We start from the raw sequence: 27,539 nt of genomic DNA, 5'->3' as shown, positions 1-27,539 counted from the left end.
CTAATCTCCTATACAGATGTGCCTCTGATGCTTAAACAGCAGGCAGTGGCCATTCGTCATGGGCCATGTGATACTGACAGTGTGATGGTTAAAAGGGGGGCTACGGGTGGTGGCTGTGGTTACAAACATTTTCCTTAGTCTTTGAGCCCATCACATTCATCTGTTGTTTTCCATTGATTGGTCATTTGTTCAACTGTGGACTCACTGACAGGGACAATCAGGGACAAACACTTCTACTTTCACATAGGTGAAAGAGTGATGGAGAGCCTGTGTGTGTGTGTGTGTGTGTGTGTGTGTGTGTGTGTGTGTGTGTGTGTGTGTGTGTGTGTGTGTGTGTGTGTGTGTGTGTGTGTGTGTGTGTGTGTGTGTGTGTGTGTGTGCAAACACAGAGCTGGTAGCAGTCTGCCACAACATCAGAGAGAGCTACACTTCTGCATATGATTACAGTATTTCTATGTCTGTATGTATGCATTCCATTATTCCACCTAAGCCCTTCTTCAAAGTTTGGGCTAAGCTGTCAGAAGCCATTTAATGGAGGAGAGAGGGAGAGAGAGAAGAGAGAGCAAGATAGGAGAAAAGGAAGCCAAGGAGAGTGACATTATTATTGTGTTACCCCAGCCTCAGTAATCATATTCAAAATGCATTATTCCTAGTTTTCTCCAGCACGTCAGCAGCAAGTGCCAGCTGCATGGCGGATTGTGCAGACGCAGAGAGCAATGGAACACGCTTCCTGATATAACACTGGGGCTGCAGTTTGATCTCCTGCATGTGTGTTTAGGGGAGGCATGTGTGTGCGCATTGTTTGTCGACTGCCACATGCGTCATATTTAAGCATATGCCACATTAGTCTCTAAAGTGTGTGCAGAATGTCATTATCCTGAATGGCACAAGTGTGACCAATTACCCGAGTGAGTCTTGACTACAAACTTAGCCATTCTTATTAGTCAATTGCTTTGTGTGGAGAAAACAATACACCCTCAATGAACATTCATACGATTTTCAATCTGCCTGTTCTCCTGTGCACTCGCAGACTAATACCCCAGGTGTCTGAAAGCCAGCTAAAAATAAAAGTCCCCCCCCCAATGACAAGATAGGAGGCAAAAACAAGCCACTCCATGCCAGAGGGAAGGAGGAGGAACACAATATCTCGAGCAGCAGGGGGACAACTGGAGCCAAAATGGCCCCCATGTGGCACTATGAGCCCAACAACATCACAAGCTAAGTCGCTGGTCGTCATGGCACTGTAGGACGGGTAGAAGTGTGGTTACTCCCAATGGGGCAGATTGAATGAACAGGATCATTCTTCTGCGATTTCGTCACTGACACCAGATACCCACACACCATTAGTATGAAGACTTGGGTCACATACATGTTTGAATTAAGTTTTGCTACAAAGTGGATCAATTAAGTAAAAGAGCATTTAACTACTCGTAACATAGTTCCAGTCTGCTTCTTCCAAGGCTGCACAATCCTCAGGGTCGGGTTTCTCAGACTTTTTGGGGGAAAGTAGCTAATTGCTGCCCTCTAGTGTTGCGCTAAGGTTAGGACAACATGCATTAAATCAAATCAAATTTTATTTGTCACATACACATGGTTAGCAGATGTTAAATGCGAGTGTAGTGAAATGCTTGTGCTTCTAGTTCCGACAATGCAGTAATAACCAACAAGTAATCTAACAAAAAATTCCAAAACTACTGTCTTATACACAGTGTAAGGGGATAAAGAATATGTACATAAAGATATATGAATGAGTAATGGTACAGAGCAGCATAGGCAAGATACAGTACAGATGGTATCGAGTACAGTATATACATATGAGATGAGTATGTAAACAAAGTGGCATAGTTAAAGTGGCTAGTGATACATGTATTACATAAGGATGCAGTAGATGATATAGAGTACAGTATATACGTATGCATATGAGATGAATAATGTAGGGTATGTAACATTATATTAGGTAGCATTGTTTAAAGTGGCTAGTGATATATTTTACATCATTTCCCATCAATTCCCATTATTAAAGTGGCTGGAGTTGAGCCAGTGTCAGTGTGTTGGCAGCAGCCACTCAATGTTAGTGGTGGCTGTTTAACAGTCTGATGGCCTTGAGATAGAAGCTGTTTTTCAGTCTCTCGGTCCCAGCTTTGATGCACCTGTACTGACCTCGCCTTCTGGATGATAGTGGGGTGAACAGGCAGTGGCTCGGGTGATTGATGTCATTGATGATCTTTATGGCCTTCCTGTAACATCGGGTGGTGTAGGTGTCCTGGAGGGCAGGTCGTTTGCCCCCGGTAATGCATTGTGCAGACCTCACTACCCTCTGGAGAGCCTTCCGGTTGTGGGCGGAGCAGTTGCCGTACCAGGCGGTGATACAGCCCGCCAGGATGCTCTCGATTGTGCATCTGTTACATACAGTAACAGGAAAACATGTAGGACTATTACAATATAATGGAGACTACCTGACCAGGAAAAAACTCTAGTCCCTATATATAGCCTATAACTGGGGCCAAGACTTTTTCCTAGTCAGGCCAGGGAAAATTGCAGAGCAAAATTAATGAACACTTCAACATACTACAATTACAGAAATAAACAAACAGGCAAATCTTAATAATATATAGTTATATATTTATTCATACATACATATTTATTTATAATCAGTTAATTGTAAAAAAAAAAAGACAAAAAAAAAGATTGACATTAATTTATATGAACTACAGTCATTGTGTAAAGTAAATTTTAAAAAAAGTAAAAAAGTAAAGTAATCCCCGGGTGTCAAACTACCAAGGACACACTTTAGATCCACCATCTTGTTCACGCAGCCATCCATCCTCCCCTACCCCCTACAACACACAGCCTAGTCATAAGGACTGAGTGGACCGATCCAGAATTCAGTAATCTGTCATCTTTCATGTAAACTGCTGGGGACAAAAAAGTGGAATGAAGCAGTATCATTGTTTTGCATGCGTTTCGTCTTGACATTCTACAGGGTAGTTTGTGTAGTTTATGAGAACCCGGTATGGATATGTACTCATGTGTTTGTATACTGAATACATTCTAAAAGGTACGCTCGAGTCTGAGTTTGCCTGTTGTCTGTGCTGTCAATAGTGTGTATGTGTAGGCTTGCATGTCTACTCTGCATACCTTTGCTCTCAACTGAGTTATGATTCAGAGAGGATAATGGAAGTGCAAATGGTCAGTGCGTACCGTGTGTGTCTCAGTGTGTCTGTGTATGACTAAGCGAGTAGAAGTGGTGCCTGTGACTCAGCAACTATGTGTGAAGAGGGCAAACAGGTGTTATGGATCCAGGCTTCACCATGACTTTCCTTCCAGTAACTTCAGACCGTACGGAGCAGTGGAAGCACAGTTGCACGTAGCCAGAGGGTGAGTAGTACGAGAGTACATTATGCATCTCTGCCATCTTGGCTCCTGGATGTTCTCTAATCCCCCATAAACCCACATTCAACAAAACAAATCAGACTAGATTCATCTCAGTTTGCATTATACCCCTCCCACGTCTACCCCTGGCTGACAAATCACAAAATAGAAAATAATCATCATTAAATGTTTTGCCTGTTGGTTTGTTTGAATCTTAGAAGGGAATATGCATTTTTAGGGAACATTAAAACATTTATATTGGGCGTACCAACTCTGTTTTGTTTCTACAGTGGGCTGGGCTGCATCATGGTGTTAGGGGATCCCCAAAGCAAGGCATAACAAGTAAAGGGAAAGCACATCAGGAGAGGAATCTGTTTCTGCTACATCAGCACACAACCTAGGCCCTAACCCCCCACGTTCCCAGACAACACCTTCATGGAAACACATTCAATACGTTGTATAACATCCATTATACATACAATGGACACCGGTTCATCCTCATCGACTCATCATTAACATATTATACAAATTGCACTGTGTCCAACCCTTCCCCCTGTACAAAGGCTACACTCTGGACATTAGGTAACAAGAACTCGTAATAGAACACAAACCGCATAAGACCAAAAACCAAGGACTGCAAGAGGGCTCGAACTTAACTTGGGAAAACACTGAACTCATGACTGAATGCAAAACAAAAAAAACAGCCCCTACCCAAAACACACCAAACAGCCCCTACCCAAAACACACCAAACAGCCCCTACCCAAAACACACCAAACAGAAAAGAGTGGCGAGGGGTGAGAACGAGATGTAGAAGTCACCAACTTGAACAGAAAAAGGCTAAAACAAAGACAACTACAAAAAGAAAAACAGAACAGAGAGAATCGAAGAGGAGAGACAGAAAACAGAGAAGGGTAAAGTGTGGGAGAGGAGGAAGGATCCAGATGAAAGGCTTTGATACTCATGAACAGGGGTCAAAGTCTTTTCATAAGGTGGTAGTCGTGGCGTTTTGGGACACATACCCCTGCACTCCAACATCTGTCAGCAGGCCAGTGTTGTGTGCTCAGCTCGCTCCAGGTCAAGATTCTAAACAACTTCCTTGTTCCTATCCAATCCCAGCTGCCCCTCCTCCTCTCATGTCACTGGTTCCAGGCAGAAAGAGGGGGCGTTGCGCTGATGGCAGGGTCAACTCCAATGGCACCCTCTCCCCTGCAAGGCCTCATGGGAGTTGAAGGGGCATCACTGTCACTGACCAGATCCCAGTGCCCGCGAGCATCACTGGGCATCTCCTCCTACCCATGTGTGGTTCGCCAGCTCGCATTCATCAAGAATGTTCATCAACAAGGGGAAAAAAAGAGACTAAAAGCAACAAAATAAAAATACAGATACTTTGTTTTCGGTTGGCTTTTTCTTTCCGTTCTCCTGGTCTGTCTGGCATCACAAACTCGCAGTGACGTCAATCCTTTTTATTTTATGAGTTTGTGTCTGTATTCTATATTTTGCTGTTGTTAAGACTAGCTTGCAGGGGCCTGGTTTATTATGTCTCCAAAATGGTTCACTGTCCAAACTACTCTCCATAGCCCCGGAACATTCTCACACACACACACACACACACACACACACACACACACACACACACACACACACACACACACACACACACACACACACACACACACACACACACACACACACACACAGTACGTGTTTGGCTTAACATAGTTCATAGTGCGAGACCCATTGATGTAAATCTCTCCTTCACACCATTGTCTGTGGTGTGGTTCAGCTGGCTGCGGGGCTGGATTTCTACAGTACTTACATATATTACATTTAAAAAACTAGAATTGTTACATGCAACATTTGGCATCTTCTCAAGTCCCCACGTGTAAGTCTCAATTGGTGTCCTTTTTAGAAAAATATTCACCATTCTCTTTTTTTTTGTACAATGAAGCTTCTGATTGTAACAGAGAAAGGGGAAGGGGGAAAGGGTATTGAGCTGTGTGTGTGTGTGTGTGTGTGTGTGTGTGTGTGTGTGTGTGTGTGTGTGTGTGTGTGTGTGTGTGTGTGTGTGTGTGTGTGTGTGTGTGTGTGTGTGTGTGTGTGTGTGTGTGTGTGTGTGTGTGTGTGGCAGTAAACTATTAGGCGAGTCAGTGACAGTCATCATTTTGCTGGATAAACTCAGCATAGCAGGCCTGCATTAAGCTGCAGCTACTTTGAGTCTAGATAAGAACTACCACCTACTGCATCTACACTATGTTTGTGAGTGTGTGTGTGTGGGGGCAGTTTAATGGCTGTAGAAGACACCAGAAAGACACCCTTTTCCACTAGCACTTCAAATTAGGGGCAAATTAGAGCGGTTTCGAATGGAATTCCCAAATTCGAGCCAGCGCAGCCCAGTTTCACAACTGGTCGGGCTGGTAAACGCAGTTAAAAATCTATTTTAATGTTTTTTTTTTAAATCACTGCTGGGTGCTGCCAAAGTTTAGCTAGCTCATCTGGGTGTGCGAGCTGACAGCTAGCACATGGACAAGCAGTAATGCAGTAGTTAGACATGACACGAATTACCACCACCATATCTTTGCACTACACAAACCTTTATGACAACAGTCAGCCCTAAAATGATAGCTACCATTATTAGCAAGCATTTCAGAGTTAAAACAAGCTACTGTAACTAGCTAAAGAGAGCTAGCAGGAATTGTAGCTGGCCAGGTCGTAGTCGCATCATGTTAAACTGGTTGCCTGGTTTGCTTGGTTAGCCAACTAGCCAATTGCGAATGGCGACGCTAACCGTTTGGCTAGTTAGCAAGCTAAATACATGGCTCAGAGTATGGCTAACACTGACAGGAGTATGGGTAAAAGTTATTTAAATTCACCCTCACAATGCTTTAACTTCGTCAACATCTTGCCAGTTAGCAACATTAGCGAAGCCAGCTGCAGTCACATATTGACTACCTAGCAACATGACATCATTTATTCTATTTGGAGGCAGCGGAAACGCAATTTCAGCTTGCCCACCAAGGCCAGTCCAACCTGGGTTGACTTCAAAGTGCCAATGGAAACCGGTCTTTTGTAATACATTTACATTTACATTTAAGTCATTTAGCAGACGCTCTTATCCAGAGCGACTTATAAAAAACTGTCCTAGCTATATGTTTGGAGTGGGCAGTCTGGAACCAGAGGATAACAAAGAGCAGTTATGTCTAGAGGTAGCTTGTAAGTCGTTGAAAGATTCTGAGGGCATTCCTACCAAACCAATATCCTCATAGCTCTAGCCATGTTTCTGGTTATCCTCCCAACACCCAGACACACATTGGATGTGAGTTTCTGATCCAAACCTATCTACCTGATCCTTCAGTAAAAGGTCATACTAGTCCATAGAGAACCTTGTATCCAGTGAGCCCTAGTTTCATGTAGTCCATACAGTGTATCAGGAGCCTAATCTGTAAACAGCAGTGGTTATATTATGTAATCCTCCCTGTAATGCTGGGTGGTCTTTAGCACATGGGCCTGGGGACAGCAGGGAATGTACTGACGCTCATCTGTGGTGGTGTGTGTGTGTGTGTGTGTGTGTGTGTGTGTGTGTGTGTGTGTGTGTGTGTGTGTGTGTGTGTGTGTGTGTGTGTGTGTGTGTGTGTGTGTGTGTGTGTGTGTGTGTGTGTGTGTGTGTGTTTATTTGTGTGTTTGACAAAGGCTGTTGTGAGTGGGTTTGGGAACGTCGTGGGGAAGGTTCTTCCCAGACCCTGTGGTGGTTGGGCTCTCTCCCTCTCTCTGCGGCTCCAATCGGGGGGGACCCACCATCATGTATACCTGGAGGCTGGATCGGACCAGGCCGAGCCAGGTTGGGTGGAAGGGCAGATTTGTGGGCTGAGGGTGGGGTGGGGGCGCAGTCTTCACATCATAGCAGGATACAGCAACGACAGAATCTCTGGCGACTCCCCCCGACTGAGGGGGGTGGGGTGACTGGGGCGAAATACGCGTGCACTTTGATGTTAGGTAGATGGGTCTGGAGAGGTGGAGAGAAAGAGATAAAAAGACAAGTGTTGGTGTAAGGGTCTATATAACCGCATCTAAGAAATGTTAATTCCTCTACTGTAATCTATGCGAGTCTGGGTGTCTGTGCACAACGCATAAGCAGCAATGTGCACTGTAGCACCAGTGTCTACCCTTAGTCTCTTAATGCCTGCGCGGGTGATCTGCTGGCAGTCGTAGAGCTCGATGCGGTCCAGGCTGTGGCAGGTCTTCAGGTGCTCCAGCGAGGCGTCCGTGATCAGGGGGCAGTTGTCCAGCTCGATCACCTCCAGCCGGTCGTGGGCACAGGGCCCGCTGCCCAGATGTCTGATGCCATCATCAGTAATCAGTTCACAGTGAGACAGGCTCTGAGAGAGAGATAACAACAACAACAAGGGAACAGTTTAGAACAGCAATACTACTGCCACCCGACACACTGGGTGTCTTTTGTTATTAACACCATGAGACTGTGGATTATCTAAGAAACAAGTTCTTCTGAAATGTATTTCGTAGAATTTCAAGAGGTTCCTTAGATTGAACAAAGCATGTTTGAGACAAGCTCCTAGGATAGAAGCCATTAGCTAGTGCTCACCAGAACTTGCAGACGAGGGCAGTGGATGGACAACTGGATGAGTGTGCCGTCCGTGATCTGGGGAGAGACATAAACAAACGTATCCTTCTGGTGCATGGTGCTACAGTGTATGTTAGTGTGTGTGGGAATGTGCGTGTTGCGCAGGCTAGCTCACCTGCACACACTCTTCCAGGTCCATCTTTTCCAGCTCATGACAATTCTGCCACAAAAAAAAAAAAAATGAACACAAAGACAACACATATACACTACCGTTCAAAAGTTTGCTGGCCTTCTAGGTAGCGTTACAAAGAAAAAGCCATATCTCAGACTGGCCTATAAAGAGAAAATATTAAGATGGGCAAAAGAACACAGACACAAGACCAGCAACCCGGAGTTGCCTCTTGACTGTTGACGTTGAGACTGGTGATTTGCGGGTACTATTTAATGAAGCTGCAAGTTGAGGACTTGTGAGGCATCTGTTTCTCAAACTAGACACTAATGTACTTGTCCTCTTGCTCAGTTGTGCACTGGGGCCTCCCACTCTTTCTATTCTGCTTAGAGACAGTTTGCTCTGTTCTGTGAAGGGAGAAGTACACAGCGTTGTACGAGATCTCCAGTTTCTTGGCAATTTCTAACATGGAATAGCCATTTCTCAAAACAAGAATTTACTGACGAGTTTCAGAAGAAAGTTCTTTGTTTCTGGCCATTTTGAGCCTGTAATCGAACATCACAAATAATGATGCTCCAGATACTCAACTCGTCTAAAGAAGGCCAGTTTTATTGCTTCTTCAATCAGAACAGTTTTCAGCTGTGCTAACATGATTGCAAAAGGGTTTTCTAATGATCAATTAACCTTTTAAAATGATAAACTTGGATTACCTAACACAACGTGCCATTGGAACACAGGAGTGATGGTTGCTGATAATGGGCCGCTGTACACCTATGTAGATATTCCATAAGAAATCAGCCGTTTCCAACTACAATAGTCATTTACAACATTAACAATGTCTACACTGTATTTCTGATCAATTTGATGTTATTTTAAATGGACAAAAAAATAATGATTTTCTTTTAAAAACAAGGAAATGTCTAGGTGACCCCAAACTTTTGAACGGTAGTGTATGTCAGAGGTGTGTGTGACCTGCATCAGTTTCCACACTCACCCTTGCCAGTGTAGTGAAGCCCACATCTGTGAGCTGAGAGCAGCGAGCCACCTCTAATATTCTGAAAGGAGACAGGAAATACTGTTATTGTCGGGGGAACTACTATGTATTGACGTGTCTGAGGAAATACAAGATGGGTTAACTTGGGCACTAACCAGAAAGGAGAGCGGGGTGTATTTGAGTCGTTAATGTATGAAGGGTTGTATGGGGTTTCTGGTGGTATTTGGAGTGAACAGGGGATAGAAGCAGGGATGGGTGGGGCTAGCGTGGATGTGGGTTGGATGAGGCGGGCTTGGTGGGGGGGGGGGGGGGCACGCACACCTTAGACCAGTGTGGAGGGGTTTGAGCAAAGTTCGGGGTGAGGAGGTAGAATAGGAACAGAGGGAGTACTAACCTGAGACGCGGGCAGTTCAGTCCCAAGGCGTGGAGGATGGCGTCTGTGATGTTGGCACAACCGGAGACACACAGAGACTGCAGATGGTGACAGCCCCGGCATATAGTAATGAGACCTTCGTCTGTGATCTGCTGCTCAGAGGGAAACAGGCACGGGTCACTAGCAGAACTTCCACGGCATCAAACAGATATAACACCATTATCAAAATTATCATAATATTACCGTAACTGGTGCCGTAGGCTATGAATATCCACCTCAGAACGGTGAATGAGAATCATATCTTGTTTTGTGATATATTTTCATCTCTTTTCCCTCTATAGTTCTGATCTTACAAGATTACAGAAAGTTGCGAGGGGGAACCACACAGAGAAAGCACAGGTGTAAAAAGAGAGAGAGAGAGAGAGGACGAAACAGAGGTGAGTCTGGCAAAAGAAGAGGGAGCTGTTGAAAGATGGGAGACATTGAGAAGGAGACAAGGAATGAGAGGGAGGGAGGGAGGCATTTGGGGTGTAGACATAACAGGAAGGGAATTTGGAGACACCGATAAAGAGGATGCCAGAGAAACAAATGTGTTGTCTGGGAGGATTTCACACGCTATTCGTTATGTAGGTTAGATGGCAGGGCAGACCTCAGTCCACACCAGTCCCTCTAATGCAGGGCAGGATGCAGACTGACTGAGCAGCCTTGTACACAAAAAAAAGTCCACAAAAAAACAGCAGAGAGGCAGGACATTACTCATTTACCTTCCATATGGGATGGCCACAACAGCTCAATGACAAACCTATTCAGGAGTTACAAGCCCCCAACCCACCACAACAAAGCATTCAGCCCCAAACATGATGGGTGCTGAAATATCAAGCGAGACACTCACTTTATTTTGGGGCTGTGACCAGCAGGTTTTGCTGTTATGTGACCTAAACACTGAAAGAAGTGCTTGCTTACCGAACACGTCTGTAAGTTGAGAGTGACCAGCTCTGGACAGTGTGCACCAATGTGCTTCAGTGCTTCATCCTCCAACTAGTTAATATGTGACGGAAAGAAGCAGAGAGAAATAGGCAGAGAGAGAGAGAGAGAGAGCGAGAGAGAGAGAGCGAGACAGAGAGAGAGAGAGAGTCATTTGAAATCCCATTAGCAGTGCACCAAGGTAACCCCACCAATGAGGTAGCTAGCTAACCCCCTTCTGCAACTAAATGCCCTACCTGCTGTTTGGATCTATCATCCCCATAACACTGCGTGCAATACAAACATTAGCCCTGGTCTCATATCTAGACTAGCGAAGCCCCTCTCCCCTCAGTCAGCCCTTCAGTTTACCTATATCTTAACGCTTCAATACGAACCTTATGCGATCAGTTTGTTCATTTCACCTCCCAAGGGTGTCTGAATACCTCTCACATATCCAGTCTCTTCTTCTGTTAATGCACCTGTCTTAGACCGAGGTAGAGACCTTGTGCTTTTTAATGGTTCCATCTCTAGCTGACCCGTTTGTTGCCCTTTGCCCTGGCCCTACCTGTGTGCAGCCCTTGAGGAAAAGGCCTTTGAGTCCGGGACAGCATCGTACCAAGGCCTGGATGCCATCCTTAGTCACCTGGTCACACCACGAGATGTTGAGCTGCTCTAACAGAGGACAGCCCTCGCTGCAGGGGATGAAAATGGGTCAGACCCCGGCACAGATATTAGATAAAAAAGATGGCAAAACAACAACAAATGTGCCCCCAAATTTATGCACATCCCCTGAATAGCGGAATTACCTGTTCACCCGACGCCTGCACAACAGATGCAACCATCTGCTCCTGCTGAGGAGACTCCCGGTGTGTGTGTGTGTGTGTGTGAGAGAGAGAGTGAGCATTGTCGGAGTCCTGGAAAAACCTTGTATCTCAAAAAACTCCCCGGATATTTTGAATGGCTTATATTAGTCCTAGAATCAACAAACTGTCACGGAGCATGAAGAGGGATGACTACAATCCAATCACCAAAAGGTGAGTGACAAGGTTTTTCCAGGAATGCTGACAGTATGAGTGTGTGTGCACGAGAGAGGGAGAAAGAGAGACCCCTCACCTAAGTGCTTTGAGTGACAGGTTGGTGATTGAGGTACAGGACGCGAGGTCCAAATGCTTGAGCTTGGGACAGAACTTACTGAGGCTATTACATGTGCTGCATGGGAGAGAAAGATACATTATTATACATGTAAGCCTCTTGTAACACTTTAGTACATTAGCGAAACATAATTATACTAGACAAACATAACAAGGCATAAATGTCTGCAAATACCTGTCAGTAATCTTGGTGCAGCCATTCAAACTAAGCAGCTCAATATTCCTGCAGTTCTGGGAGAAGGTTCTGTTGAAAAACAAACAGGAACAGACATATTTGCACCGGAGTGTGTGTACTTGCCCTCCAGCTCCCACAATCAATCTCCTCCCTTCACCCTCCTCAGTGCCAAGAGTTCCTAGTCTAGGCCAGATTCCCAGTCAGTCCTCACCTCAGAGCACTGTCCCCCACCCCCAGACAGCCCCGCAGACTCAACTTCCTCAGGAATCCCCCACATCGTTTCGAAATGTTCTCCACCACTCGCCCCTGCAACACACGGACACAAACAAACACCTCTCACAAACCAGATTCATCCCCAGATCATCTTCACTTTCACATAAATGCAAAAAATACATGTAGCAGGAGCATAGGGTAGGAGTCTGCCTGTTTAGGCTAAACTCAACTATCTTTGTAAACACTGACTGCTTGACTTGAACCCATTTCAGAGCCTGTTGAGTGTCTGTCTTCATATGGCACTCAAGTCTGGCAAACATGATTATACTTGACCTGGCGTTCAGGTCGTTCATCGTTGATTATGGCAATGTACTAAACTTGTCACGTGTGTGAATACATCAGTCATACATTTCAAATGCCTTTAAATGGTCATCTGTTGTCATCCATACAGTGACATGGTCAATAGACTGACATGCAGTACATGGCATTGATTGTGGTGAACGCACAACATCAATAGTAGTCAATTAAAACTTTCCTTTGGTAGACAACCAACTGCTAAGGTCCTGAATTCAATCTTAGATAATCACGGTATGTGGGTTTAATGTCAACGTTGTTTGTGTTTATAAGGTCAAAGCCATGAATATCCACTTTGTTTCCATAAAAGATGGCCAGACAGACAAAAAAAAATCAATGGCAGGTGAGGATGAGATGGAGAGGATAGGAGAGAGAAGAGGTGAGGAAAAATAAGGTTTATGCGAGACTTCCTGACCTCAATATCTCTCTGAAAGTCGAAAAGGTCAATCCTCTGCCAATTACTGCCGTCCAGGGCGAGAACATTCCACGACTGAGGGAGAGAGGGGCACAAGGTCAACTTCACTGGTTTCACTATTCTGTCCAACACACAATTGAACACACTCACACTGAACCAAATACACATTTCAGAAACACAAACTCACCCGTGAGACCTGGGCACAGCGACAGAGTGTCACCACATCCAGAAAGGAGAAGATTCTGGAACACAGACAGGGATGGTTCAGAACCCCTGGTACCCAGAACCAGAGCCCTCAATGTATACAAGGCTCTACCCAGAATCCCTGTTCTACCCTATAATTACATAAAGAACTCTGCTATGTATGCCACTTTGTTTGATGAGCATGACACTTATGATTGTGTTATTGTGTGGGTGACTTTATGTTAACTTTACTATGGTTATTGTGCTTGAAGGCTAGATAAATATTTACTTTGCAGAGCGAGATTGTGTGTGTGTTAATGCCCCACAACACAATGTTAAAAACACCTCTCTCCATGGCAGACTAACCATGTGAATCCAGGTGAAAGCTATGATCCCTCATTTGTCACTCGTTAAAGCCACTTCAAATCAGTGTAGATGAAGGGGAGGAGACAGGTTAAAGTAAGATTTGAGACAACTGAGAATGTGTGCCATTCAGAGGGTGTATGGGCAAGACAAAAAAGGTAGGTGCCTTTGAACAGAGTATGGCAGTAGGTGCCAGGAGCACCGGTTTGTGTCGAAAACTGTAAACGATGCTGGGTTTTTCATGCTCAACAGTTTCCTGTGTGTATCAACAATGGTCCACCACCCAAAGGACATCCAGCCAACTTGACAACTGTGGACTGAGTCAACATGGGCCAGCATCGCTGTGGAACGCTTTCGACTCCTTGTACAGTCGTGGCCAAAAGTTTTGAAAATGACACAAATATGATTTTTCATAAAGTCTGCTGCCTCAGTTCGTATGATGGCAATTTGCATATACTACAGAATGTTATGAAGAGTGATCAGATGAATTGCAATTAATTGCAAAGTCCCTCTTTTCCATGCAAATTAACTGAAACCCAAAAAAACATTTCCACTGCATTTCAGCCCTGCCAAAAAAGGACCAGCTGACATCATGTCAGTGATTCTCTCGTTAACACAGGTGTGAGTGTTGAGGAGGACAAGGCTGGAGATCACTCTGTCATGCTGATGGAGTTCGAATAACAGACTGGAAGCTTCAAAAGGAGGGTGGTGCTTGGAATCATTGTTCTTCCTCTGTTGATCATGGTTACCTGCAAGGAAACATGTGCAGTCATCATTGCTTTGCGCAAAAAGGGCTTCACAGGCAAGGATATTGCTGCCAGTAAGATTGCACCTAAATCAACCATTTATCGCATAATAAAGAACTTCAAGGAGAGTGGTTCAATTGTTGTGAAGAAGGTTTCAGGGCGCCCAAGAAAGTCCAGCAAGCGCCAGGACCGTCTCCTAAAGTTGATTCTGCTGCGGGATCGGGGAACCACCAGTACAGAGCTTCCTCGGGAATGGCAGTAGGCAGCTGTGAGTGCATCTGCACGCAAAGTGAGGCAAAGACTTTTGGAGGATGGCCTGGTGTCAAAAAACATCAGGGACAGACTGATATTCTGCAAAAGGTAACAGGGATTGGACTGCTGAGGACTGGGTTAAAGTCATTTTCTCGGATGAATCCCTTTTCCGACTATTGGGGCATCCGGAAACAAGCTTGTCTGGAGAAGACAAGGTGAGCGCTACCATCAGTCCTGTGTCATGCCAACAGTAAAGCATCCTGAGACCATTCATGTGTGGGGTTGCTTCTCAGCCAAGGGACTGGACCCACTCGCAATTTTGCCTAAGAACACAGCCATGAATAAAGAATAGTACCAACACTTCCTCCGAAAGCAACTTCTCTCAACCATCCAGGAACAGTTTGTTGACGAACAATGCCTTTTCCAGCATGATGGAGCACCTTGTCATAAGGCAAAAGTGATAACTAAGTGGGTCGGGGAACAAAACATTGACATTTTGGGTCCATGGCGAGGAAACTCCCCAGACCTTAATCCCATTGAGAACTTGTGGTCAATCCTCAAGAGGCGGGTGGACAAATAAAAACCCACAAATTCTGACAAACTCCATGCATTGATTATGCAAGAATGCCATCAGTCAGGATGTGGCACACAAGTTAATTGACAGCATTCCAGGGCGGATTGCAGAGGTCTTGAAAAAGAAGGGTCAACACTGCAAATTTGGACTCTTTGCATCAACTTCATGTAATTGTCAATAAAAGCCTTTGACACTTAAGAAATGCTTGTAATTATACTTCAGTATTCCATAGTAACATCTGACAAAGAATAAAGACACTGAAGCAGCAGACTTCGTGAAAATTATATTTGTGTAATTCTCAAAACTTTTGGCCACAACAGTAGAGTCCATGCCCCGACGAAGAGGCTGTTCTGAGGGCGAAAACGGGGGTGCAACTAAATATTAAGGTGTTCCTAATGTTTGGTATACTCAGTGTGTGTGTACAATACCAGTCAAAAGTTTGGACACACCTACTCATTAAAGGTTTCTTCTTTGTTTTAACTATTTTCTACATTGTAGAACAATAGTGAAGACATCAAAACTATAAGATAACATGTGGAATCATGTAGTAACTAACACTTTTATTTTAGATTATTCAAAGTAGCCACCCTTTGCCTTGACAGTTTTGCACACTCTTGGCATTCTCTCAACCAGCTTCACCTGGAATGCTTTTCCAACAGTCTTGAAGGACATCCCACATATGCTGAGCACTTGTTGGCTGCTTTTCCTTCATTCTGTGGTCCAACACCTGGTCTCCACAATCACCCGACCTCATCCCAATTGGGATGTCATCTGATGCAGCACTACATCACTCTCCTTCTTGGTCAAATAGCCCTTACACAGCCTGGAAATATAGTGGGTCATTGTCCTGTTGAAAAACAAATGATAGTGGGACTAAGCGCAAACCAGATGGGATGGCGTATCGCTGCAGAATGCTGTGGTAGCCATGCTGGTTTATTGTGCCTTGAATTGTAAATAAATCACTGGCAGTGTCACTAGCAAAGCATCCACACAACTCCTCCTCCATGCATCACGGTGGGAACCATACACGCAGAGATCATCCGTTCTCCTACTCGGTGTCTCACAAAGACACAGCGGTTGGTACCAAAAATCTCAAATTTGGACTCAGACCAAAGAACAGATTTCCACTGGTCTAATGTCCTTTGCTTGTGTTTCTTGGCCCAAGAAAGGCTCTTAATAATATTAATAATAATAATAATAATATTGGTGTCCTTTAGTAGTGATTTCTTTGCAGCAATTCAACCATGAAAGCCTGATTCATGCAGTCTCTTCTGAACAGTTGATGATGAGATGTGTCTGTTACTTGAACTCTGTAAAGCATTTATTTGGGCTGCAATTTCTGATGCTGGTAACTCGAATGAACTTATCCTCTGCAGCAGAGTTAACTCCGGGTCTTCCTTTCCTGTGGCGGTCCTAATGAGAGCCGGTTTCGTCATAGCGCTTGATGGTTTTTGCGACTGCACATGAAACTTTCAAAGTTCTTGAAATGTTCCACATTGACTGACCTTCATATCTTAAAAGTAATGAGGACTGTCATTTCTCTTTGTCCATTTGACCTGTTCTTGCCATAAAGCGGACTTGGTCTTTCACCAAATAGGGCTATCTGCTGTATTGCACCCCTATCTTGTCACAACACAACTGATTGGCTCAAACGCATTAAGGAAAGAAATTCCACAAATTAACAAGGCACACCTGATAATTGAAATGCATTCCAGGTGACTATCTCATGAAGCTGGTTGAGAGAATGCCAAGAGTGTGCAAAGCTGTCATCAAGGCAAAGGGTGGCTACTTTAAAGAATCTCAAAAATATATGTTGTTTTGTTTTTAAACTTATTTTTTCACCTTTATTTAATCAGGTAGGCTAGTTGAGAACAAGTTCCCATTTACAACTGCGACCTGGCCAAGATAAAGCAAAACAGACAACAGTTACACATGGAATAAACAAGCCAATAACACAACAAAAACAAGGTTTAACAGCTGTTTTGTTTCTACATGTGTTATTTCATAGTTTTGATGTCTTCGCTATTATTCTATAATGTAGAAAATAGTCAAAATAAAGAAAAACCCGGGAATGAGTGGGTGTGTCAACTTTTGACTGGTACTGCATGTACAGTTGAAGTTGTCAGTTAACATACACCTTAGCCAAATACAGTTTTTCTTCTCCACAATTCCAGACATTTAATCCTAGTACAAATTCCCTGTTTTAGGTCAGTTAGGATCACCACTTTATTTTAAGAATGTGAAATGTCCGAATAATAGTGAGAATGATTTATTTCAGCATCTGACCCACATTCCCAGAATAAATTGGGTGAATTTTGGCCCATTCCTCCTGACAGAGCTGGTGTAACAGAGTCAGGTTTGTAGGCCTCCTTGCTCACACACACATTTTCAGTTCTGCCCACAAATGGTCTATAGGATTGAGGTCTGGGCTTTGTGATGGCCACTCCAATACCTTGACTTCGTTGTCCTTTTAAGCCATTTTGCCACAACTTTGGAAGTATGCTTGAGGTCATTGTCCATTTGAAGACATTTGTGACTAAGCTTTAACTTTCTGACTGATGTCTTGATGTTGCTTCAATATATTCCCCTTCCTCATGATGCCATCTATTTTGTGAAGTGCACCAGTCCCTCCTGCAGCAAAGCACCCCCACAAAATGATGCTGCTTCACAGTTGGGATGGTGTTCTTTGCAAGCCTCCCCCTTTTTCCTCTAAACATCACAATGGTCATTATAGCCAAACAGTTATATTTTTGTTTCATAAGTCCAGAGGACATTTCTCCAAAAAGTATGACCCTTATCCCCATGTGCAGTTGCAAACCGTAGTCTGGCTTTTTTATGGCAGTTTTGGAGCAGTGGCTTCTTCCTTGCTGAGCGGCCTTTCAGGTTATGTTGATATAGGACTCGCTTTACTGTGGATATAGATACTTTTGTACCCGTTTCCTTCAGCATCTTCACAAGGCCCTTTGCTGTTGTTCTGGGATTGACTTGCACTTTTCGCACCAAAGTACATTCATCTCTAGGAGACAGAATGCATCTCCTTCCTGAGCGGTATGACAGCTGCGTGGTCCCATGGTGTTTATACTTGCGTACTATTGTTTGTACAGATGAACGTGGTACCTTCAGGCATTTGGAAATTGCTCCGAAGGATGAACCAGACTTGTGGAGGTCTTGACTGATTTATTTTGATTTTCCCATGATGTCAAGCAAAGAGGCACTGAGTTTGAAGGTAGGCCTTGAAATACATCTACAGGTACACCTCCAATTGACTCAGATGATGTCAATTAGCCTATCAGAAGCTTATAAAGCCATGATATCATTTTCTGGAATTTTCCAAGCTGTTTAAAAAGGCACAGTCAACTTCTAACCCACTGGAATTGTGATACAGTGAAATAATGTCTGTAAACAATTGTTGAAAAAATGACTTGTGTCATGCACAAAGTAGATGTCCTAACCAACTTGCCAAAACTATAGTTTGTTAAGAAATTTGTGGAGTGGTTGAAAAACGAGTTTTAATGACTCCAACCTAAATATATGTAAACTTCTGACTTCAACTGTATGTATGTATGTATGCATGTATGTAGTGTACCAGTGCCTTCAGAAGGTATTCTTATCCCTAGAACTTTTTCCACATTGTGTTACAGCCAGAACTCAACATTTATTAAATTCTCATTTACATAAGTATTCACACCCCTGAGTCAATATTTGTTGAAGCACCTTTTACAGCAATTGCAGCTGTGAAACTTCAGGTCTTGCCATAGATTTTAGTAGATTTAAGTCAAACTGTGTTTTTGGTATGCAACTCCTGTGTAGATTTGGCATTGCGTTTTAGGTTATTGTCCTGCAGAAAGGTGCATTCATCTAGGATTTTGCCTGTGCTTAACTCCATTCCATTAATTTTCTTATCCTGAAAAACTCCCCAGACCTTAACGATTACAAGCATACCCATAACATGATGCAGCAACCACTATGCTTGAAAATATGTAGAGTGGTACTCCGTAACGTATTGGCCTCCTAAAATAACACTGTATTACGGACAAAACGTTAATTGCTTTGCCACATTTTTTGCATTATTACTTTAGTGCCTTGTTGCAAACAGGATGCATGATTGTTTTCAAATATTTGAATTCTGTACAGGCTTCCTTTTCACTATCAATTTAGGTTAGTATTGTGGAGTAACTACAGCACTGTTGATCCATCCTCAGTTCTCCCATCACAGCCATTAAACTATGTAGCGGTTTTAAAGTCACCACCGGCCTCATGGTGAAATTCCTGAGCAGTTTCCTTCCTCTCTGGCAACTGAGTTAGGAAGGTCACCTCTATCTTTGTAATGACTGGGTGAATTGATACAGCATCCAAAGTGTAAATAATAACTTCACCATGCTCAAATGGTATGCTTTTAAATTCTTCGCCCATCTACCAATACGTAGCCTTCTTTGCGAGGCATTGGAAAACATCTCTGGTCTTTATGGTTGAATCTGTGTTTGAAATTCACTGCTCGACTGAGGGACCTTACAATTACCTGTATGTGTGGGGTACAGAGATGAGGTAGTCATTCAAAAACTATTATTGCACACAGAGTGAGTCCATACAACATACGCCACTCGTTAAGACATTTTTTTTTACTCCTGAACTTATTTAGGCTTGCCATAACAAAGGGGTTGAATACTTATTGAGTCAAGACATTTCAGCTTTGAATTGTTATTAAATTTGAAAACATTTCCATAAACAATTCCACTTCGACATTATTGGGTATTGTGTGCAGGCCAGTGAACCAAAAAATTGAAATGTTTTAAATTCAGGTTGTAACACAAAATGTGGAAGAAGTCAAGGTGTGAATACTGCCTTGATGGATTCATATGGAACACATTACACTCTGCAGCCCAGTGTGATATAGGGTGAGTATAATGTTGCAATTGGCCTCGGCAAGCCTACCCCTAACCCAAAAGCCCTAGTAAATCAGAGCTCAGTCTGTGGCACCCCGCACCTTCAGCACACCCCCAACTGTCAGCACCTCTATCCCAGACCGTTCTGCTGGTGAGACCCAGGCTTGAGTTATGGCCTCCATTTTCTGTTTGCTCAAGGGCTTTTACTTTTTTTGTTTTGCTTAATTGATTTGAATGTTTTATAGCCCACACCATCTGTGTTTAATTAGTTTTAGCATTGGGGGAGGGGAAATTGGGGCAAGTGGGATGGGGCGCATGCGGGAGAGCAGCAGATGGCAGTTGGTCGGTGATGTTGACCAAACCACTAGAGTCCCGGTATAGTCAACCTTTGTTTCTAAGGTGGATCATGGCTAAGTGTCATGATGTAACCTCCCAAATTGTCAGTGGCTGTGTTGTGTGGGGCAGGTGGAGGAGTGTACATGGCTGTGTTGTGTGGAGCAGGTGGATGAGTGTACATGGCTGTGTTGTGTGGAGCAGGTGGATGAGTGTACATGGCTGTGTTGTGTGGAGCAGGTGGATGAGTGTACATGGATGTGTTTTGGGCAGGTTAAGATGTCTGATGGCATTGAGCATGTGGCGTGGCATATTCTGTGTGCTCATACGGCCCAGTCATTGGAAAGCCCTCGCTCACCGTAGCAACAGCTCCTTGGGCAGCTTCTTATTGATGACGGCCTCGTCGCTGTTTGAGAACATCTGCGAGGAAGAGATGTAGAAGAGCGTGTTAACTTCCTCTGGCTCTGTTGCTCACAGCAGGACTGGCCTAGACGTCCTCTATTCTCTCTGGCCCCGCCCCAAGGAAAGCTCCAGCATATAAACAACCACCATCAGTAGATGGGTTCAATGTCAAAGCTTGATGGGAGAAAGGGGGTGATTCAGTGAGTGCGGTGGAGATTGAGAGGAAAGGAGACATTTTCTGCCTCCTAATCAAACCCAGTGTGAAATGTCACTTGCTTCCTTCCTGTCTGATCATCTCACTGTTTTCTTGCTTCCCATGTTTACGTTGTAAATGTCTGAACAGTGACGACAGAAGAGGTGTTTTAACACACCCACAGACAGAGAATTCATAACCATGAGATATTCAGTCCCTCGATACACTGAAAGATGATGTCATGGAAAATAGTATCCTACTCTAGTTTGCAGAGTTCCCATATTTAGGAGCAAACTTACATTTGTCCAAGTATGAAGCACTTAATGGGTAAGTCAATTGCATTCGTCTTTGATTCCTGGGGCCACCCATACAACATTGGTTGTATGACTAAGGCTGCATTTACACAAGCAGCCCAATTCTGATAGGCCAATTAAATTCAGATTTTTTTTAAAAAGATACACGAAGAGATCCGATGTGATTGGTCAAAAACACCAATTAGTGGAACAAATATCTCAGTTGGCCTGTCACTAAGACTCTTTGGATAAATTTGGTCTGCTAAATGGCATATATTATTTTTTTAATTATTCATGGGAGGAGTATTGTAGTCAGAATAGGACCTGTCAAATGCAGTAATGCTGAACCATACCGGTGTTCCATGTAATGACAAAGTTATTAAGCATAAACAGGAATATACTTAATCCACTGTAGAGACTTGAGCAAATTTCTGACAAAGTCAACATGAGTCTGCTGTTAGCCTGACCTCCAATATATGTATATTTTGACTGTGAATCTATGATTTGTCTGTTAACTTATAATACAAATTCAGGAGACACACTGGGTCAATAGTACATTAAGCCTGTCCTATGATCCCTGTTTACTTCCACACTGAGGGAGCAGGAAAGGACAGGCATTTCGCTTTTGGGGCAAATTCACTCTGACAAGCTTGCCTTTCAGAGAATTACTCAACGGGTCAAATAATCCACGGCCATTTCCAAAATAACCAGATGCTCATGGTCTGGGTGTATAGGCTACGTTGTTTTTCCTTTGTGGTGTAACATTATGTGATCGTTTGCAGGGCCACAGTAGTTATTGGTCATTTCCATGTAAAGAGGACCCATGAGCACCAACATGTGAAATCAACATGTGCATATCAAATCTGGTGTCAAAAGAAAGCGAAGACTATATTTTTTAAGAAAAGGAATAAAGGCATAAGGCATAAAGGCATAAAGGCATAAAGGCATAAAGGCATAAAGGCATAAAGGCATACATACATACATACATACATACATACATACATACATACATACATACATACATACATACATACATACATACATACATACATACATACATACATTTAAAAAATCCATCCTAAACATTTCAGAATAAGTAAAGGCTTTGATTTCGGGCCAAACAGATGGAAAAGGGGTTTAGAAAACATCTACCAGAAAAAAGTATTTTTAAAAAAGGTAATAGAAATACATAACACAACAATACTTAAGTAAAGACCCCTGCCAACTAATAAACATGTTTTGTATAACTTTTTTTCCTTGTGTAAGTTTAAGAAACATTGCCCTGTGCCTTAATTCCTTTACCAAAAACCCACATATCTTTAAGTAACAAGTAAAGGTAGACCTATCAATAAGTTACTGTTTTTACAGATATCCATTTTGTTAATTAATTATTAAGTGATTAACCCCCCCAATTGGTAAGTGATTTTCTGAAATTGAATTGGCTACAATAGTAAACTATACTCTACCGAACTCTACTGTTCTGTCCTTCACTGAGCTCGATTGTACTGTACTGTACTTTGAATGTCCAAGCTTGTGAAACAGAGGTCTATGATTGGTTTTGATTTGGTCCGGTCCAACCATATTTGGTCTTGTCTGGGGGCAGAGCTCATTAAAATAATAGCCCGTGTGTAGAATAATACCCAAATATGCAGAGGAGGATAATTACATATTTATACCTTTTGTGTACCTATTTAGGATACAACACTATGAAGAGAATGATATGCATATCCAGAATTATGCATTTCTGTGTCGTACAGATCAGGGACCCATGACAAAATTCTGTTACCGCAATTCCGTTACCGGGTGTAAATCCACTTCACTTGCTGTAGTTTAATAATCAAAAGAGATTTTTCAAAGTCAATGTCTCAGGTCATAGCTGACATCGCAGTCTGTCTGCAGACATTGTTGAATCTTAATTCGGAGCAGATGTTTAGAGTTTCTGGAAAACGTTGACACAGGGAGATTTGTATGAAATTCTGTTACCAAACTTTGCATCTGCACAGTTCTTCCAGTGAATGTGTTATTGTAAAATGTTCTGTGTAAATTGCTTTCAAAACTATTCCTTGTGCATAGGCTTGTTAAACTTTGAAATCAATGATTTTTGTTGGGCATATATTTTAAGTGAAAAATCAACGCAATTCCGTTACCGTGGAACTGCCCTTATGGTTTTGAGTATGTTGTCACACGTTTTTACAAAGTACCTTTTCTTGAATGGTAAATACTCTTCCATGTGATATATCCTATTGTACAGTGCATTCAGAAAGCATTCAGACCCTTGACTTTCTCCACATCTTGTTACATTACAGCCTTATTCTAAAAAAATGGATTAAATTGTTTCCCACCCTCAATCTCCACACAATACCCCATGACAAAGCAAAACATTTTCAGATCCTTTACTCAGGACTTTGTTGAAGCACCTTTGGCAGCGATTGCAGCCTTGAGTCTCCTTGGGTATAATGTGACAAGCTTGGCACACCTGTATTTGGGGAGTTTCTCCCATTCTTCTCTGCAGATCCTCTCAAGCTCTGTCAAGTTGGATGGGGAGCGTCGACGCACAGCTATTTTCAGGTCTCTCCAGAGATGTTCGATCGGGTTAAAGTGTAGGCTCTGACTGGGCCACTCAAGAACATTCAGATACTTGTCCCGAAGCCACTCCTGCGTTGTGTTGGCTGTGTACTTAAGGTTGTTGTCCTGTTGGAAGGTGAACCTTCACCCCAGTCTGAGGTCCTGAGCGCTCTGGAGCAGGTTTTCATCAAGGATCTCTGTACTTTGCGCAGTTCATCTTTCTCTCAATCCTGACTAGACTCAGTCCCTGCCTCTGAAAAACATCCCCACAGTATAATGCACCACCTTGCTTCACCATAGGGATGGTGCCAGGTTTGCTCCAGAAGTGACACTTGGCATTCAGTCCAAAGAGTTCAATCTTGGTTTCATCAGACCAGATAATCTTGTTTCTCATGGTCTGAAAGTCATTTAGATACCTTTTGGTAAACTCCAAGTGGGATGTGCCTTTTAATGAAGAGTGGCTTCCATAAAGGTGGATTGCTGCAGAGATGGTTGTCTTTCTGGAAGGTTCTCCCATCTCCACAGACAAACTCTGGAGCTCTGTCAGAGTGACCATCGGGTTCTTGGTCACCTCCCTGACCAATGCCCTTCTCCCTGGATTGCTCAGTTTGGCCTGGCGGCCAGCTCTAGGAAGAGTCTTGGTGGTTCCAAACTTCTTTCATTTAAGAATGGAGGCCACCGTGTTCTTGGAGACCTTCAATGCTCCCGAAGAGTTTTGGTACCCTTCCCCAGATCTGTGCCTCGACACAATCCTGTCTCGGCGCTCTATGAACAATTCCTTCTATCTCATGCTTGATTTTTGCTCTGACATGCATTGTCAACTATGGGACCTTATATAGACAGGTGTGTGCCTGTCCAAATCATGTCCATTTACCACAGGTGAACTCCAATCAAGTTGTAGAAACATCAAGGATGATCAATGGAAACAGGATGCTCCTGAGATAAATTTCAAGGTAAATAGCAAAGGACCTGAATACGTGTGTAAATAAGGTTTCTGTTTTTGCTGATTTATAAATTAAATAAATAAATAAATTATAAATACATTTCTGAAAACCTGTTTTCACTTTATCATTATTGGGTATTGTTCGTTGGTTGATAATATATATTTCATCCATTTTAGAATAAGGCTGTAACGTAACAAAATGTGGAAAAAGTCAAAGAGGTCTGAACACTTTCCGAATGCACTGTAAATCAAATGGTTTGAAATAAGGCTAAATCATACTCATACTATTTAGGAAGTTTCCAAATAACTTGGACCCTTTCCCATCATGATAAGTTATAAGTTAAATGTACAAATTGTTCACTGTTCTCTAACCTTTGAATATGAAATCTAGATATGAATGACTTTCTATTAGTTCAATAACTGACAGTGTGGTCTAAAAAAACGTTGAAATAGAATGTTCAGAATACAAGACACAATTCAAAGCCAATGGGTTAAAATGCTCTTATAACATTTTTGTCTCTGGTCTGTGAAAAACTGTTGGAAATGCTCAAGACTTAAGGGATATGTGTTGCCTTGCCTTGGTTACAGTACATATACTGGTAGATGAACTGAGCTCACTGACTGATTCACACTAAGAATTTCTGAAGACAACACACCTCATCCCTTTGGAAACTAAATACGCACAACACAAAATTGTTTCTCTCTAACTGTAGCGTTTCAATGTACAAACACTAGGCCTCTTGACAATATGCAATATGTCGATCCATTAAAAAAAACAGGGGCGTGACTAAGAATAGGCCTGCCTATAAATGCAACACAATTTCAATTCTACTCTGCAAACCGTTAAAGTCCACTGTTATTGGCTAATAAACTACAGGTCACGTATCTGCTGCAGATGTCAGCTTGTCAGGCCAGACGGTACGGCCTGAATCTTCTGAGTCGTCAGCTGTTGCACTTTAAAAATAAATAAAACCACAAATCCTACGCCGCCTAGATGAGGATTAAACAACACAGAGTGCTCATGGTAGACAGGCCAATGTCACGGTGTGAACACACACACGAGTGGCATTTGTTAGTGAGGCTGTATTTATCCAAAGCAATATTTCACATTTGGTGCATTCTTTATCGCTGCGTATAGAGGGACAAACTTTGCCACAACGTTGAATAACGATTGCTTGCATAAAAAACAACAACATGGGACTCCTGTCAACGTAAACATCTATAGGGAAATTGTAGCCTGTATGATTTCAAAAACAGATATATATATTGTTGTATTTGCTGTTGATATTTAGAGAGGGTGGTGGTGGACTAGCCGAGTCGTGGCCGAGCGAATGGCCCATCTGTATTAGAATCAACCAGCAGCGGCCATGAGTCTACACACAACAGAACCATAGCTGATCAAAGACAACATTCCAATTCGCCAACTCTGTGAAATAACTCAGTCACACAGTAGGATGAAGTAGGCCCGAATATTATATCACATTTTATGTTTATAAAAACGATGGGAAATGTAGGACTTCGTATCAGTGTGAAGCCTAAAAGTCTGTGTTTGTGCCATTGTCTTTGTTTTGACGGCACAAAGAGAAAGCTCGGATAAGCTCCAGTGTTAAAATCAGCCTTAACCTATGAATGCTTTATAAAACAAATTGTTAAACTATAATCCAATTTAATAATTGTACATTCTGGTAGGCTATTGAAGAAATCAAGATGTTGTCGTTACTTGAAAACAACATGTTTGCCCTAATCCAAACATTGACTGCGGAAGCTGCATCAGTGCGCAACCATGGACGCAGTTTAACAAACACCATAACACCAATCAAAAATAATTGTAATCTATCAATCGCATATATTATAAACTCACCTCAAACCGGCTCCGCGAAACACCATTAACCTCCTTCCCCATCTCGGACGGTGGTTTACCCGACTCGATCAGGGGGATAAGTAATTCGGTGTTAAAATTACAGTAACGTGTAGATATCGGCGCTCGTCTTGGAAACCCCAGTCCAAAGCTACCATGCTACCGTTGTTTCGGCAGCTGCGACGGCGGATTTCATCGTTTTTTCGGTTTGTAACACAATTGCAATAGCCTACCTCTCGACAACTGCCCCAGCCAACAACCCGAACTCTTATATCTCCGCTCACTAGTTCGCCCTCCCCTCCACCGTTCCCCCTTTATCTGTGAACACTGCTTTTAGCATTAGCCTTCTTTATTATGGACACAAATAATGACATTTGATAATAACCCTGGACGAAGTATAGCCTACATGCATTTTTCATCAGGGCAATATTCTGCCATTATTTAGAATTCTATAGAATTAGGCCTAGCCTATTTCTCCCTTTAGCCTAAGCCCTGTCTATATCATTGGGCTATGGGATATCAAAACATTAACCTTAAATAACTGTGATATAAAGGAGGACACTATGCAATAGCAGTTTATTGGTAGTCCTACTGTATATGCTATTGTGTTGTCCAGTTGTCATTGGAGCCATGTGAGGCCTAGTTTCGGACAGGAGCATAACCTACCTGCGATTTGTTTTGTACAGTTTTTTGTGTGTTGTCTTTCATGCAGGATAAAGGGCATAATGATGTTGCATAAATAAAGATTACATACATAATATCATTGCCTTTTGCATAGATCTACTTTGTGTGTATACACATAAATGGTCATAATAATGTAAACATATCTTTATTAAAAAATAATGCACTGTGGTGTCCATTATTTCCCATTATAAAACATGTGTGTATATATATATAACTTCAATAGCCCCTGACAAAACAATGGACAACTTTCTGAAACTGCCAATCTGATGAACGAATTGATACATTGTAACTTTGTTGTTGTTGCTGTTTGGGGAAAGAGCACTTCCGCTTTGGACTGCTTCCAGCTGCAAGAAACCAATCAAGACACATATATGTGACTTGTCATCCGATGTCATTGTAGCGGGAAAAGGTGCATATAAACAGGGAGTAGAAATACAAGCTGAGCCATTGCACTTTAAATAAAGTTGCAGTTCTTTCTGGATTCCTATTGTCGACTCACACAGTATAAAGA

The 27,539-nt window shown here is 42.7% G+C and overlaps 1 protein-coding gene across 1 annotated transcript; it reads right to left on the bottom strand.

Annotated features, from left to right (window-relative positions):
* Positions 1–2,605: 2,605 nt before the first annotated feature.
* LOC124015310 (F-box/LRR-repeat protein 20) lies at positions 2,606–26,649 on the bottom strand. Its single transcript, XM_046330469.1, has 15 exons — positions 26,348–26,649; positions 20,449–20,510; positions 12,944–12,998; positions 12,757–12,831; positions 11,986–12,080; positions 11,775–11,843; positions 11,562–11,657; positions 11,014–11,140; positions 10,449–10,523; positions 9,507–9,637; positions 9,113–9,173; positions 8,125–8,169; positions 7,971–8,027; positions 7,534–7,746; positions 2,606–7,373 (listed from the first exon to the last, which is right to left on the bottom strand). The coding sequence occupies exons 1-15, from the start codon at positions 26,387–26,389 to the stop codon at positions 7,266–7,268; spliced, it is 1,311 nt and encodes a 436-aa protein (XP_046186425.1). The 5' UTR covers positions 26,390–26,649; the 3' UTR covers positions 2,606–7,265.
* Positions 26,650–27,539: the final 890 nt, after the last annotated feature.

The sequence above is a fragment of the Oncorhynchus gorbuscha genome, linkage group LG26, assembly GCF_021184085.1.
Source record: "Oncorhynchus gorbuscha isolate QuinsamMale2020 ecotype Even-year linkage group LG26, OgorEven_v1.0, whole genome shotgun sequence".
Lineage (NCBI taxonomy): Eukaryota > Metazoa > Chordata > Actinopteri > Salmoniformes > Salmonidae > Oncorhynchus > Oncorhynchus gorbuscha.
This window is presented reverse-complemented; position numbering and strand designations above follow the sequence as displayed.

What these genes read in the sequence shown, in the direction of transcription:
- LOC124015310 (XM_046330469.1), bottom strand. Translation starts at nt 26,389, where the DNA reads ATGGGGAAGGAGGTTAATGGTGTTTCGCGGAGCCGGTTTGAG. An exon ending in CTGAACTGCCCGCGTCTCAG is followed by an intron (nt 9,174 to 9,506) that starts GTTAGTACTCCC and finishes GTCTCCTTTCAG; the next exon opens with AATATTAGAGGTGGCTCGCT. An exon ending in GCCCTCGTCTGCAAGTTCTG is followed by an intron (nt 7,747 to 7,970) that starts GTGAGCACTAGC and finishes TCTCTCTCTCAG; the next exon opens with AGCCTGTCTCACTGTGAACT.